Source organism: Capra hircus, chromosome 15 (assembly GCF_001704415.2).
Source record: "Capra hircus breed San Clemente chromosome 15, ASM170441v1, whole genome shotgun sequence".
NCBI lineage: Eukaryota > Metazoa > Chordata > Mammalia > Artiodactyla > Bovidae > Capra > Capra hircus.
The window spans coordinates 64,571,320-64,586,980 of record NC_030822.1 but is presented as its reverse complement, the minus strand read 5'-3'; the positions used below and the strand labels follow the sequence as shown (position 1 = coordinate 64,586,980).

Genomic DNA, 15,661 nt, shown 5'->3' with positions numbered 1-15,661 from the left:
GTAAACAGGAGGTGATGACAGGAGACAAATTCTCGGTAACTTGGAGAACTTCTCTTGCATGGAGGAGCTAAGAAATGGAGTGAAAGCTCAGTGGGACTCTGGGTTAAGAGAAGTTTGTTTGTCTTTGATTCTTTTAATTGGGAGGAGCCAGAGCCTGTTTTCATGCTTGCAGAATGGTCAAGGGGTAAAGGAGATGAATGATGGAAGAGGTAACAGTTAACTGAAGATGTGGCACCTTTGAAAAAGCAACTGAAATAGGATCCAGGGCAAAGTGGAGAGGCCCAGGGAACTTCAGTTAAACAGAACCAGAAACTTCAAAGTGGTTTAGAAAAGGCTGTTTGATTGCAAGGAAAAATAGCCACACTAGCTAAGTAGAAAGCGGCTGATTTGAAGATCTATGCTAGGTAAGCTCTTGGACATCCAAAGTTAGGAAATAAAGTGAAGCTGGCCTTGGTGTGGAGGCCTATCTAGAAAATCATGAACTAGGTTACCTTGTTTTGTCTCTTGTAGTATGCCATGGTCTTTCCTTCCTTTCTGAGTGTATATGTTACATTCCCTTGCTTCTCTGCTTACTCATGGCTTTTCTCTTTGCTGTAACCTCTGCTTTTACGTGGCATTGCTGACTAACTCTAGCCCCTTGGCCCTTTCTCTTCCAGTGCCCATCACCAGATGATCAGGTTTCTCAGAGTGCTAGCTTACTTCATTCCATTTTTGAAATGGGGCATAGTTCATTCCATTTTTGGTTCATCAGCTCTGGCCAGTGGGAGGAGGATGGGAATCACCTTGTAGGTACTTAGGGCTGTCCCTCCCAGCCTCTCTGAGTAAGGGGTGTATTTGGGAAGACAATGACTGGCATGTTTACTACAAGTAGAAACTTTTAATTCAAAGTTCAGTCACTAAATCCTTTAGTATAAGTAGGTTATATAAGCAGCAGCCCAGTTTGGGCTTACTTAATTTAGAACTCAGCTTTAATTTAAAATTACATTTTATGAAGTTTATACTTAAAAAGGATTAGAAACTTTAAGATGATAAACTTATCAGAAGTTAAAAGATACATTTCTAATGAATAGTTAATCAGGTGAGAGTATTGCAAAAGTAGTAATATTTAAATTTCAACAGTAATATATGCTGACTGGAAAATTTAGAAATAAAAGCATAATGCATAAAAAAAGAAATTACCATAATCCCATTGCTGAGAAATATAAACTAATATAGATTAATACTTTCTATATCATAACAGATATTTATATTACAGGAAATAAGGTATGTGGAGCGAAGTTATGTATCAAAACCCACTTTGAATGTAAGTATAAATTTAAATGTGCTTCATTTGTTTATTTATTTATTTTTAATTTTTATTTTTACTTTATTTTACTTTACAATACTGTATTGGTTTTGCCATACATTGACATGAATCCACCACGGGTGTACATGTGTTCCCAAACATGAACCCCCCTCCCACCTCCCTCCCCATAACATCTCTCTGGGTCATTCCCGTGCACCAGCCCCAAGCATGTTGTATCCTGCATTGGACATAGACTGGCAATTCGTTTCTTACATGATAGTATACATGTTTCACTGCCATTCTCCCAAATCATCCCACCCTCTCCCTCTCCCTCTGAGTCCAAAAGTCCGCTCTACACATCTGTGTCTTTTTTGCTGTCTTGCATACAGGGTCATCATTGCCATCTTTCTAAATTCCATATGTATGTGTTAGTATACTGTATTGGTGTTTTTCTTTCTGGCTTACTTCACTCTGTGTAATTGGCTCCAGTTTCATCCACCTCATTAGAACTGATTCAAATGTATTCTTTTTAACAGCTGAGTAATACTCCATTGTGTATATGTACCACAGCTTTCTTATCCATTCGTCTGCTGATGGACATCTAGGTTGTTTCCATGTCCTGGCTATTATAAACAGTGCTGCGATGAACATTGGGGTACACGTGTCTCTTTCAGTTCTGGTTTCCTTGGTGTGTATGCCCAGCAGTGGGATTGCTGGGTCATAAGGCAGTTCTATTTGCAATTTTTAAGGAATCTCCACACTGTTCTCCATAGTGGCTGTACTAGTGTGCATTCCCACCAACAGTGTAAGAAAATGTAGTCAATTAAAAACTACATATTCTTACTGCACGTATAGGTGAGTGTCAACTTGAGAGTTAATTACTAAAACATTAAGTCAAACTCCCTTATCACCTTAAAATTTTTTAGATCTAGTGCCCTGCATAACTTCTGCTTCTTCCCTGATTACTGTCTACTGTAAACAGCCTTCTCTAAAATTAAGCAGTGTTATTCCTTTACTCTCAGGGGACCCCTAGTATATTGTACTGGTACATTGCAGAGGCCACATGGAAGATACTAGAAGAAAGATACTGAATGAGCTGGAGATTAGACAAGAAGAACCATTACTTGGTCACCTAATACTTTCTGTGGGGTCCTCTCTTTGTTTCATAGGGATTCCTAAAAAGACTTAGTAATAGCCTCCAACCAGAATGAGAAAATGGTTCTCTTATTATCTATGATAAATTATGTATGTATGTATGTATTTAAGAGAAAGTAGAAAGCAAGTGTAAGGAGAGAATTGTTAAAATAGTGTTTTGCAGTGTGTAAGAGAGCGTTTATCTATTTTTGTCTTCAAGTTTATGTTGTTTTATTAATAGTTTAAGAAGTTAAACTATGGCTGTGAGACTTCTCTGGTCATCCAGTGGTTAAGAATCCACCTGCCAATGCAGGGGACAAGGGTTTGATCCCTGGTCGGGGAAGATTCCACATGCCATGGGGCAACCGAGCCCACGTGCCAGAACTACTGAAGCTCGCATGCACAAGAGTACATGTTCTGCAACAGGAGAAGCCGCTGCAGTGGGAAACCCAGCTCTGCACCTCGAGGGTATCCCCCATTCACCACAGTTAGAGCAGGCCTGTGTGCAGCAGCAAAGACCCAGTGCAGCCAAATAACAAATAGTGGCTGTGTCCCAGTTAAGTGGTGTTGCCCCTACTAGCATGTAGGTTCCTAATTCCTAGCCTAGAGGAAGCCCATTAATTAGGATTGTTTATTACGCAGTTAACAAGGGTAAAGTATTCGTTTCTTAAATTTTGACTAAGGAATAGCATTGAAACTTAAGCTTCTGGTCTATGCCTGTTTTAGTACTAGTTTGTCTTAGTTTTCTATTAGGTTTTAAGTCATAAAGTACTAGCATTATACTAGTTTTAGTGTTGTTCAAATACTGAGATTATTTTCATCTTTGATGAATAATTAGACACTCATAAAAAGTCTGTTTCTTGAATAATATATCTGTGAATCAAGTTTATTTATGAAAGATGATATTGATAAAATATTTAAATGTAATAATTTTTACCATCTTCTGTCTTGCCAGGAAGTGGTCATAGTAAGTGCTACAAGAACACCCATTGGGTCCTTTCTAGGCAGTCTTTCCTCTCTGCCAGCCACTAAACTTGGTTCCATTGCAATTCAGGGAGCCATTGAAAAGGCAGGTCAGTAGTTGCTTTACTTTTTGTGTTGAGGGGATAGTGATTCATTGGAGCAAATGTTTATTTTGCACTTACTATATACATAACACTTAGAAATGAATTAATGAATGCATTTTTGAATTCTCTTGAAAAGAAGTCCTTGGACTACACTGTTAGTGATAAAACTCAAAACTGACAAAAACTATTCCTGCTATATAATGTCATGTTCTTTACTAGGTAATTACTAATTATTGAGTTGAATAAAATATGGAAATCTTTCTTGATTTTTTAAAAAAGGGATTCCAAAAGAAGAAGTGAAAGAAGCATACATGGGGAATGTTCTACAAGGAGGTGAAGGACAGGCCCCTACAAGGCAAGCAGTACTGGGTGCAGGTACTAGGAATACATTTTTGCATTTATACTTGAATGTTTGACATGGCGAAATGGAGGTCATTTCAGCTTAAATAGACTATAAATGCATAATAGACTGATATTCACCAAAGAAATGTTTCAGATTATGGTTGACCGTGCTCTATTTTATTTCAGTTGTATTTGAAAAGAATCTGTTTTTCAAAAGTATGTTTATATTGGTTTTAGGCTTACCTATTTCTACTCCATGTACCACTATAAACAAAGTTTGTGCCTCAGGAATGAAAGCTATCATGATGGCCTCTCAGAATCTTATGTGTGGACATCAGGTAAGAAATACCTTCTTTTCCACTTTATAATTAAAATAATATGCAGTGCTAAGAAAACACTAAAAACCTAAACGTATTCATACTTTAGAAGTGAAATTCTTTCAAGTAAGTGCAGTTGCTGTGTTGTTTCAGACACTGAGGAGTGTTTGGATTTGCCAATTCCACTTGAAGTAGAGGTTAGAATGATAGCTGAAGTGTCTTTTATTAAAAGTAGTTTCCGGCTAGGATGTTTTAGTGCCCCTTTCACTTAGAGATTCTGGGGGATTTAAGACATCATAAATGTTATATTTGCTAGATTAAGAAGGGCTTTCATTATAAATGAGAATAAGGTGCTGACCCTGGGGATCAAATCATTGATTGAGCCCAGAATTGATGACTGATGTGTAGTGCCTCACGTCCAGGTTTGGCTGTAAAATTGGGCAGCTTTCTATTGGCCTTGATGATTTTGATTTTGCTTGAGACTGGGCAAGAGACAGGCTGCTCAGCAAATGATATGTTGCGTTAGGAGACTAGACCTGGACTCATAGAACTAAGAGTTTATCAGATCCAAGCCCTTTTTTTAGTTGAAGAAAGAGATTGAGATGACTACAAACATAGTTACAGGGCTTAAATTAGAAAATAGGTGTCCCTGTCCCTGTGTGGTGCGTTCTGGCCTATCAGGGCATAATGCACCAAGATAAAAACCAGTTGTGAGGTGTTTGCAGATTATTGCTTATATATATATATATAAGAATCACAGTTTTGCATACCCTTGCTATTACTCCTCCCTTGCTTTGTTTTCTGTTGTAAGGCAAGGCAAAGAGGGGGAAAAAAAAGAGTGATGCCTGATACATATGCTAAAAACTGAGATGGTATAGAAAAATTATAAAATGAAAAATCTTTTTTCTTACCCTGCTTTAAGTGTCTAATTTATTCATCACTTTCTTGTATGTTTTGCAACCTAAGAGCAGAGAAACTTTGGGCAAGTTGCTTAGATTCTGTGCCTCATGTAATATCTTGGAGATCTTTCTGTATCAGCACCTGAGATAGTATTCTACTGAACTGAACAAGTATTATATATTCTGGGGGTCCTTATTGGATGAATATCTAGGTTGTCTCCAGTTCTTCTCTATTTTAAATAATGCTCCAAAGAGTACCCTTATGTGTGTATCTTTGTGTACTTATGAATACTTAAATCAAGTCTTAATTCAGTATACTAAACATTATAATGTAGTGGTTAAGAACAGAAAGTCTGGAGCCAGACTAATTTCAAATCCTAGTGTTGCCTGTCATCAGCTGAGGAATTACATGTGGACGGACATTCACTGGAGACAGGTGAATAAAACATTAAAAAAAAAATCTTATCATGTGTAGGTCTTTCTTTTGGAAAAACTCCTAAGAGGAGAATTTCAGAGTCACAGATTTAAAAATTTGGATATTTGCAAATACTTTCCATAAAAATGTTATACCAGTTACATATTGTCCAAAGGTTGTGAGAGCTTGTTTGCTTATACATAAGGTAACACTGACATCAGGTGTTACCAAATCAAACCCTAGGCAAACCAGTGGGTGAAAATGGTCATGAGATTGTTAGGTGTTTGAAAACTGAATGACAAGGATAATTTTGTCTCGGTTGATTCTTTTGTAGTTCTCTAGCAAATGCTTTTAGTTAATATTCTTGATTCATATCTGTATTTTTAAAATTATCTGACTTAGAGGAATATTAGGAATTGCCTTATTTTGAATATTATCTAATGATCAATTTTATTTAATACTATAGAACTGATAATGTTTTCTGTCACTTATTTTCATCATCCCCAGGAAATACTCAGTATTTCAGGATAACAGAATAAAACTTATATGAGAACTATTTGAGACTCTCCATATTTCAAAATAGCCCAAATATTTAGATTTCTTTGGTATGGAATTTCTGTTTGTCTTTATTCCTGATTAAAGATTGTGAGAATATAATGTTAGTTTTAATTTTATGTTTACATTAATCTTTTATATTAAGCTTTGTTTCAAATTAGCCTTTGTAATACAAATGAATTTTCTCTTGTAGATCTGTAATTACAGGTTAGTTGATTAATATTTACTATACTTCTACTATATGTACCAGGCACTAACTACATAAAAATAGATATGACAAAGTTTCTGGCCTCAGAGGAGCCAGAAAGGCCTCACTAGTTTAGTGAAAAAGTTTGACATATAAATATAGCTATAATACTGTGTAATATTATTCATAAAAGGAATACACAGTAATTGGGAAAGAAGGAAGGGAGACTGTTCCAAAAACGGATAGGGAAAAAAAAAGGGATAGAAGTAGATAGTCAGGGAAAGTGGCTGACAACCGATTTGTTGGATTGAAGGGGCTGTGTCTTGATTAGTTTTAAAGGAAATGACTGTTTTTCTTGTTGGTGAATAGGTCAGAAGTGCAGAGGTGTGTGAATTAGCATGGTATCTTTGAAGATCTTGATTTTTTTTTTTTCCCTTCTTGGCCTTACGGCTTGTGAGATCTTATTTCCACAACCAGGGATTGAGTCCATTCTCCCTACCGTGGAAGTGCAGAGTCTTAACTGCTGGACCACCAGGGAAGTCTGTTTGAAGACCTTTAAACAATTCTGTATGACCTCCACTCGTGTAGATCCAGGCATGAGACTGGAAAGGGAGTGAAATGTCAGATTGTAAAGAGTCTTATATACTATGCTGGGGAGTCCTTTACGGAGTGGAATGACCAGACTTGGTCTAGCCAGAATGACTCAGATGAGTGTAGATGACACTTGGATGGAAGGAAAGGCTTTCTGTCAGATGACCAAGTTAGAAAGTTATTATAGCCGTTTGGAAAGAGTTGATGAGGAGGATCACAATCAAAGAAGTAGGATTATTTCTGAGAACTAAGATTATATTTTTGGCAGTGTCAGTGAAATAAAGGATTTAGAATTTCAGAAGATGATTTTACATGAAAGATTCCTATTACTGTCTGATTCTGATCTTAATTATCATTACACATTTCAGACCATTTCCTTCTACCAGCGTCAAGAGGGTACTTCTTATATTGACTGTATAGCAATGTTTCATACAGTTCGTGTAGAATCCTTGTTGCTGTGTAAAGGGTGCAAGGGATTTGCAACTATAGTTGACCCATGAACGTAGATTTGAAGTGCCTAGGTTCACTTAATGCACATTTTTTTTTCAATAAATATGTACTACAGTTGAGTCTGTGGATCTAGAACCATGGATAAGAAGGGCCAACTGTGAAGTTGCACCCAAATTATCAAGTGTGGAGGGCTGATGTTACTGACGATGGTGTTCAAAAGTCAGTGGTACCATTTGAATTGACACTGGGTTTTTATGTGTTGCTGAGCAGGACGTGATGGTGGCAGGAGGGATGGAGAGCATGTCCAATGTCCCCTATGTAATGAACAGAGGAGCAACACCATATGGTGGGGTAAAGCTTGAAGATTTGATTGTAAAAGATGGACTAACTGATGTCTACAATAAAATTCATATGGTAATTATTGCTTTTTAGTGGAGAAATGCCATCTATACATAATACTGCTTGGTTAAAAAATGTTTTGTTTTTTTTTTTTTTCAGAAACTGAAGGATATAAATGTTGATTTAACCATTCATTTTAGGAAAATGTTTTTCTATGCTCATTGTACCAGTTTGGCTCAATTTTTTAATAAATTGTCCCACACTGACATAGTGCATTTTCTGACTTCTAATAATGGATACCATAACTGTTTAATTATTAGTCCTCAAAATAGCAACTTCTGGGCGAATTCAAGTAGCTGAGATGTGAATGAGAGAGTTACTGAGTACAGAGAGAAGTATATTTTAAGAACTAAATTTAACTGCTAACCACTGTTTTATGTTATAAAAAGCAAATATTTTGTAAGTTTTTCAGAGTTACTTAGATTTTTTTAAAATTCCAACTTTTATCAGGGCAACTGTGCTGAAAATACTGCAAAGAAGCTGAATATTGCACGAGAGGAACAGGATACCTATGCTCTTAATTCCTATACCAGAAGTAAAGCAGCATGGGAAGGCGGAAGATTTGGAGATGAAGTTGTTCCTGTCACAATTACAGTAAAAGGTTGAAGGATTATGTTCCAAAATAGACTTTAATTTTTAATAGACTTTACATATTGCTAAACTTTTTATGTTTAACTTTTAAATTGGTACTTTTTAGATTTCAACTGAAAACACTGACACTGCTGCTGAATTAGTAAAGGGAAATGTTGCTAGTTCAGAGATAATTAAACCCAATTTAATATCTGATTCCAACTCAATTGCAAATTCCACTATGCATATTTTTTTGAGAAATAAATTTATTAGAATTCTTTCTAATATAACTGAGATTGTTGAACACATTAAGTGAAAAGGGAATATTTACTAGAAGGCTAGTTGGGGGTTTGTCCCAGAACTGAAAGATGCATGGCAGCAACCAGTCAGCACCGGGAACTTCAGGGATTGGAAGAGAATGGGCAGCACCATTGGGACATGCTGTCTGGGCTTCTCACTGCTGCTTTTGTGCTCTCAGCTTCCTCCACTGCTGCCTCCATCTCCAGAGTCCATCTGAAGGGCTCTCAGAGGAAAGATAACTTCTCACCAACTGCAGCAGAATAAATCCACAGTAAAGACTCGTTAACTTGGTTTAGGTTACATTTCCATTCTGGAAATAATTACTGTGATGAGAATGATTCAAGACCCAAACTTAACCAAACTTACCCAGCCTGCGTCTACATTGGACATCTACCCAATGGGGTTAGAAGAATGTCTGTGATATAGAATGAGCTCAAGAGAGAAGACAGTGGGATGTGGCTGAATAGAAGATTGAAATTGCATCAAGCTACTTAATGAACTCTTCTTTAAGACACTAACAAATTACAGATGGTAGATTCTTGAGTGGAATTTACTTGGGATAGTGTAAGTTATGTGGGCACACAAAGGGAAGCAGAGCCTATCAGGCACCTTTTGCATTGTTTCTGACTGATCAAGTAATTATTGTCTTTACTGCAAAGATGACTTAGTTTAAAAGATTTTTGTTTTAGGTAAACCAGATGTAGTGGTGAAGGAAGATGAAGAATATAAACGTGTTGATTTTAGCAAAATTCCAAAGCTGAAGACAGTTTTCCAAAGAGAAAATGGTTAGTATTAAGAAATGAAGCATATGAAAAAAAAAGAGTCAGTATACCATATTAGTTGTAGAACTGCCTAAGGATTTTTTTTTCTTTTTCTTTTATGCCTAAGGATTTTTTAAAGTAATTCTAGAAAACATCTCGATGTTATTTAACATTTTCAGTGTATCAGGCTCAAATGAAATTAACAAAACATTTATTTATCCAAAGTATATTTTAAATTGTTTAATAATTAATACTTTGTTTTTGTGTATGTGTATTTGAAGTTTTTTTAAAATTATTTTTTATTGGAGTATAGTTGATTTACAGTGTCATAGTAGTTTCTGCTGTACAACAGGGTGAATCAGTTTATATATAAATATATTCATTTTTAGATTATATTCCCATTTAAGTCATTACAGAGTATTACAGCAGGTTCTTATTAGTTATCTATTTTATATACAGTTAATACTTTTTATATTATTATTATTTTTTACAATATTGTATTGGTTTTGCCACACATCAACATGAATCCACTACGGGTGTACATGTGTTCCCAATCCCAAACCCTCCTCCCACCTCCCCCGCACACCTTCCCTCCAGGTCATCCCAGTGCACCAGCCCCAAGCATCCTGCACCCTGCATTGAACCTAGACTGGCCATTCATTTCTTATATAATATTATACATGTTTCAGTGCCATTCTCCCAAATCATCTCACCCTCTCCCTCTCCCACAGAGTCCAAAAGACTGTTCTATACATGTGTCTCTTTTGCTGTCTTGCATACAGGGTTATCGTTACCATCTTTCTAAATTCCATATATATGTGTTAGTATCAGTTAATACTTTTAATATTGAATATATATAGCCTCTGGAACAGATTGTAGAATGACTATATGATTCAGTTTTTCATTTGCATTTCATCTTGAAAGTTTTTTTGTGATATGAAAGTCAAGTTTACATATTATGTTAAATATCTGTAAGCCTCTGGAGGACTAAGCTGATAGCTCTTTTTTTACTGTTGTATCTCTGAAAGTGAAAGTGAAATCACTGTCATGTCCAACTCTTTGTGACCCTGTGGGCTGTAGCATACCAAGCTCCTTCGTCCATAGGATTCTCCTAGTCTTCAATAAATAAATGTTGAATGTTTATCTAAATGGGGTCCCAAGGTTCTAAATCCTTTGAGGAGAAAAGGTCACTTCTGCTTTTAAAATTAGCTGTATATAGCTGTGATAGTTATCTGAAATAACTTTTTTCCCCTTTTCTGAGTGAATTTCTCAATGAGAGCTATAGGAGTGGATCAGTCTTTTTTTTTTTTTTTAATATTATAAGGAATTTTCTTACAAGTTTATATTATAAGGAATTTTCAGTACAGTAGTTAGGACTCTGTGCTTCCACTGCCAGGGACATGGGTTTAATCCCTGATCAGGAACTAAGATCCCACAAGTCTCATGGCTTGGCCAAAAAAAAAATTATATTGCCAAAGTATATTTTTATAATTTTGGCAGCAATTTATAATAGTATCTTCATTGGTATTTATAAGGAGACAGGTTAATTGACATATAATTTGTATATCATAAAATTCTCCTGTTTAAAATGTATAGTTTAATGATTTTTAGTATTCATTTAACTTCGAGAGATTGTAGAGAAGAAGAAATATCTGATTTTGACACTGATTTGCAAAATGTATGAGTGTCTGCTCTGTTGTGGATAAGGGAAGACGTAGAGTTAGCAAAAACATGAAATGGTCCTTATCTTTGATGAATTATAAACCAGAATCTATCTAGTGCCATTATGCATGCATTCTGAGCTAGCTTTGAATAAACACAAAAAACTAACATAAAAAGACATACTTTACCTTCACTGTGTTATATATGCTTACACGTTTAGTTATGTGTATGTTTCCTGAGCGCAGGACTTATCTCCATCTGTATCTTCATGCATCTAGCAACCCAGGCAGTATTCTGTAGTAATTTGTTAAATTGACCCAGGTGAATTCAGTGTGAAAGAGTGTTCTGATGTCATGCTTATTGATACTTTCAGGTACAGTAACAGCTGCCAATGCCAGCACACTGAATGATGGAGCAGCTGCTGTGGTTCTGATGACTGCAGATGCAGCTAAGAGGCTCAATGTTAAACCACTGGCAAGAATAGCAGGTAGAAAAACTCTTCTTGATACTGAGATTCTTTCTCAGTAATATATAGAAGTTGGCGATTTTTAATATGTAAGTCTTTGTGACATAATTTAGTACACATTTTAATTGAGATAGAGTCTCCTTTAATATTTTCATTATGATTTGATTTATATAAGAGGAAGTTTTAAAAAATCTTTTCCTTCTGGATGATATGTGGGAGAGTACAAGGTACATGTTTTCCTCTGGCATTGTCAGTTAAAATAAAAAAAATATGAGCTTAGGAGTATGAAAAATGTAATAGTACTGGCATTTATTATTAACTATGTGGTCTCAGCATTTCCTCAGTCTCTTTAAGCATATTTGTAGCTGTAAAGTCTGCCTTGCCTTCTTCATAAGGAGTTAAACAGATACCGTTTTGTTTTAGATCTTAACCTCAGCAAAATAATTGTGTTGTAGGGCCTGTTCTGTGCATTGTAGGATTTTTAACAGCATCTAGTGGCAGCATCTTCTGCCCACTAGATACTACAATAAGTGGCATTCTACCTGTTGTAAGAACCAAAAATATCTCTAGATAATGCCAGTGTCCTGAGAGGCAATTCCCTCTAACTTCCTGTGTGTGAAAATCAATGGCTTAGATGATTGGTATAATTTTATAAAGTACAGAATCTTAGAAAAGGCACAAACACATTTAAATATTTTACAAAGATTAGGAAATTTGAATTTTTGCATATTATATAAGTTGGTAGATATAGCTTTGGGTACTTATAAAAAAGATTTTAATGACCTTTTTTTTTTTTAATATAAAGCATTTGCTGATGCTGCTGTAGAACCTATTGATTTTCCAATTGCACCTGCATATGCTGTTCCTAAGGTGAGAACAAAATAATAGATCATATCTCATTCTGCCAATTTCTGGTTTTGCCTATACCAAGGTTGCATGGTTTAGATTTTAAATGTTATTCATCTGCCAAAGCATAGCAGTAGCTTAGTTTCAAATCTCCGGAAAACAATGAAAGCAACAAGGCTAACAACAAAAGTAAAAGAGCAACACACAAGCTTCATCTTCAGTGGAGCAGATGAGACTGTATAATTGAACTCCTTGTGCTGAACTCACACACCAAGAATGGGAACCACAAAGTGGGAAGTTGGTATGGCAGAGAAAGGGGAATGTTGAGAGTCCAGGGTTCTAGAATTCAAAGCAGATATTCATTAAAAGGAGCAGTCTTCTAAGAGGGGAACTGCTGGTAGCTGGTGTTAGAGTAAAACTAAAGATGGCAAGAACTCTACTCCAAACTGTCAGTTTGAGTCTTTGTGGGAAGTTACTAAGGGGTCACATGAAAAGACAGAGTGTTGTATTGGTTTAGGGGTTAAGGGATTGTAGAAGACTGCAGCAAATATTCCTTTTCAGAAGTAGAAGGCCACACCCTGAGAGAGAACTTCCGGGAGTAACATCCAGATGTAAAGAAAAAAACACCAGAGGGGAATAGGATAGCAAAGGATAAGGAACAACAGGGAGTGATGATGCTCTGTCCAGAGGTGGCAGACCTCAGAAAACAACACAGTTATACAGCTTCTGAAAGTGAACGCATCACACTGGAAAGGAGGGGTGATAAATATTTCTCAGCTAGATTCTGAGAGTGAAAAAAGTGGCTACACTTAGGTACATGTTTTATCTCATGTTGTTGAAACTAGGGGAAGCTGTTTGAGCTCTACAGCTTAAAAACTACCTGAGCCTGCTGTTAGAAGAAAGCAAGGAGGAGGGAAAGTTTCATGTTAATTTTTTTGTTGCTCATAACAAAAAAATTTCTAAAGATAAAGGGCTTTAGCAATATTTTATAAAGATAAAAGCATAAAGATAACATCTGCAATAGCTGAGGAACTATCAGAACAAGAAATTATAATGAGATTTTAAATAAATCATTCACAATGAAGACACAATAGCCCTGAGTAACAGTGCCCCAAATAACCCAGTGGCACCTTTTATAAGGCAGAAACTCTAGGGGATGCAATGAAAAATTATTAGAGATTAATGTAACTTTTTGACAGATAAGGGCTTCACAGGTGGTGCAGTGGTAAAGAATCCTCCTGCCAGTTCAGGAGACACAAGAGTCATAGGTTTGATCCCTGGGTTGGGAAGATCCCCTGGAGTAGGAAATGGCAACACATTCCAGTTTTCCTGCCTGGAGAATCCCATGGACAGAGGAGTCTGGTGGGCTACAGTCCATGGGTTCGCAGAGTTGGACACGACTGAGTGACTGAGCATATACACACACACAATACACCTTTTTCTTTGACAGATAAAGAACCTAGAACTAAGGAACATACAATCAGTAAAGTAGATCTTAAAAGTATATGTCAAGTATGTACCCCCAAATAAAGACTATGTGTTCTTTTCCATGGAATGTTCAAGATCCATGGAATGGTTGAGAAAATCATTTTTTCAAAATAGAAATATGATAATGCAAACAAAGATGAGAAATTAAGGAATTTCCTGGTGATCCAGTGGTCAGATTCCACACTTCTACTGCTGGGAGCAGGGGAGACACAAACGAAAATTGCAGAATTTTGAGAAGAGAAAGTAAGTTTTGACTTAATTATCTGAACATAATCTTAATTTTTTTAAAATTTAGGTTCTTAAAGATGCAGGTTTGAAAAAAGAAGATATTACTATGTGGGAAGTAAATGAAGCCTTTAGTCTGGTCGTACTAGCAAACATTAAAATGCTAGAGATTGATCCCCAAAAAGTGAATATCAATGGAGGAGCTGTTTCTCTTGGACATCCAATTGGGTAGGTAAAATCATAAAGAAAAAGAAAGCTAGGTTAATGGCTATCTTTGTATTTCTCTCTAAATTTAAACTGCTTCATGATAACGCCTGTTACTCTTGGTTTACCATTTTTTCTTCCTACCCATCTTTCATAAGCCAAATACCATTTCTGATAGGATCCCTTCTGAACACAGAGATCTGTTACACCTGTTGCTTGAAAACTAATGTTGTTTTATGCTGAAGAAGATAATTTAAGATTCAAGACTATGTTTGGGCTTTTGTGGGGCTTCCCTGGCTGTCCAGAGTTTAAGACTCTGCACTTCCACTGCTGTGGGTAGGGCTCAATCCCTGATTGGGAAACCAAGCTCCCACATGCTGCTCAGAGTGGCAAAAAAAGCTGTAATCATTCTTGAAACAAGTCTCCCAAGTTAAAGTAGTTAAATTCAGCTATAAGTCATGGCTAATTTGGTTATTCACACAGTAAGTACCAAAATGCTTTCTTAATCCTAGGATGTCTGGAGCCAGAATTGTCGTCCATTTGGCTCATGCGTTGAAGCAAGGAGAATATGGTCTTGCCAGTATTTGCAACGGAGGAGGAGGTGCTTCTGCCATGCTGATCCAAAAGCTGTAGACGACTTCTGTTGTCTAAGGCGACAACCCTATGTAGCTAGAAAGGGCTGCTGTAATCAGGGTGACTTCTGTCAAAATAATCGGGTCCGCCTGTATCAGAACAATTTATTTAAATTTTGATTATTTTCAACTGTTTTAAAAAAATAAGGTAAAAAGATAAAATCCCAAAACCTTTTGAGATTATAGAAGTTTTTTCTTCTTTACATTTTTTATAATGTTGAAAAGATTTTTGTTATAAAGCTATATTATTTGAAATACCATTGTGCGTGATTATGTTAGTGACTTATAAGTAGAAGCTTCCATGTTAGAGAATAAATCTTAATTTACATTTCTGAGGATTGTTAAAGATTAAGTGAGTATTACCTGTCACTAATTTAGATTGAATAGACTCTTCAAAGTGAGAGTAGTTATTCTGTGCAAACTAGGAATGTCTTATGTTATTAGTCAAGAAGCCAAAGACATTGTGTGTAGTGTTGCTAGAAATAAGGAACCCATGTGCTCAGGTCTGAAGTGGGTACAATTTCTCATAAGCTCATCATTCAGAATTTGTTGGGGGTGAGGTTAGGGATTTTGTTTTCATTACTACAGCAGCACAGAGAGTGGGAAAGAAGGTGGAAACTAAACTGCTCAACTGAATGGATTTATGAAGGGAAGAGATTAGCATATTCAGTAGGCTACGATGCCTGTTGCTAAGCAGAAAAAAAAATGCAGCATAAGTATCCTGAGTTGCATCTTATCTAGAAAAAAGAAACACATTGTAGGCGGGGTCTGTGTACACCAACCTCAGCTATCGCTCAGAGAAGGGAAAGCTTCTGTATACTGACAACAGTGGATGATTGAGGGGGCAGAAATGTGGTATTACAGAT

At 36.3% G+C, this 15,661-nt stretch overlaps 1 protein-coding gene across 1 annotated transcript in view; it reads left to right on the top strand.

Annotated features, from left to right (window-relative positions):
• The window catches only part of ACAT1 (acetyl-CoA acetyltransferase 1), a 31,040-nt gene extending 15,910 nt beyond the window's left edge, over positions 1 to 15,130 (top strand). The window contains exons 2-12 of the mRNA XM_018059840.1: positions 1,256 to 1,303; positions 3,375 to 3,492; positions 3,766 to 3,861; positions 4,066 to 4,166; positions 7,513 to 7,656; positions 8,092 to 8,242; positions 9,201 to 9,296; positions 11,308 to 11,421; positions 12,206 to 12,270; positions 14,030 to 14,187; positions 14,676 to 15,130. Coding sequence (XP_017915329.1) covers positions 1,256 to 1,303; positions 3,375 to 3,492; positions 3,766 to 3,861; positions 4,066 to 4,166; positions 7,513 to 7,656; positions 8,092 to 8,242; positions 9,201 to 9,296; positions 11,308 to 11,421; positions 12,206 to 12,270; positions 14,030 to 14,187; positions 14,676 to 14,796 — 1,212 coding nt within the window. The 3' untranslated portion in view covers positions 14,797 to 15,130. The remainder of the gene's footprint in view (positions 1 to 1,255; positions 1,304 to 3,374; positions 3,493 to 3,765; positions 3,862 to 4,065; positions 4,167 to 7,512; positions 7,657 to 8,091; positions 8,243 to 9,200; positions 9,297 to 11,307; positions 11,422 to 12,205; positions 12,271 to 14,029; positions 14,188 to 14,675) is intronic.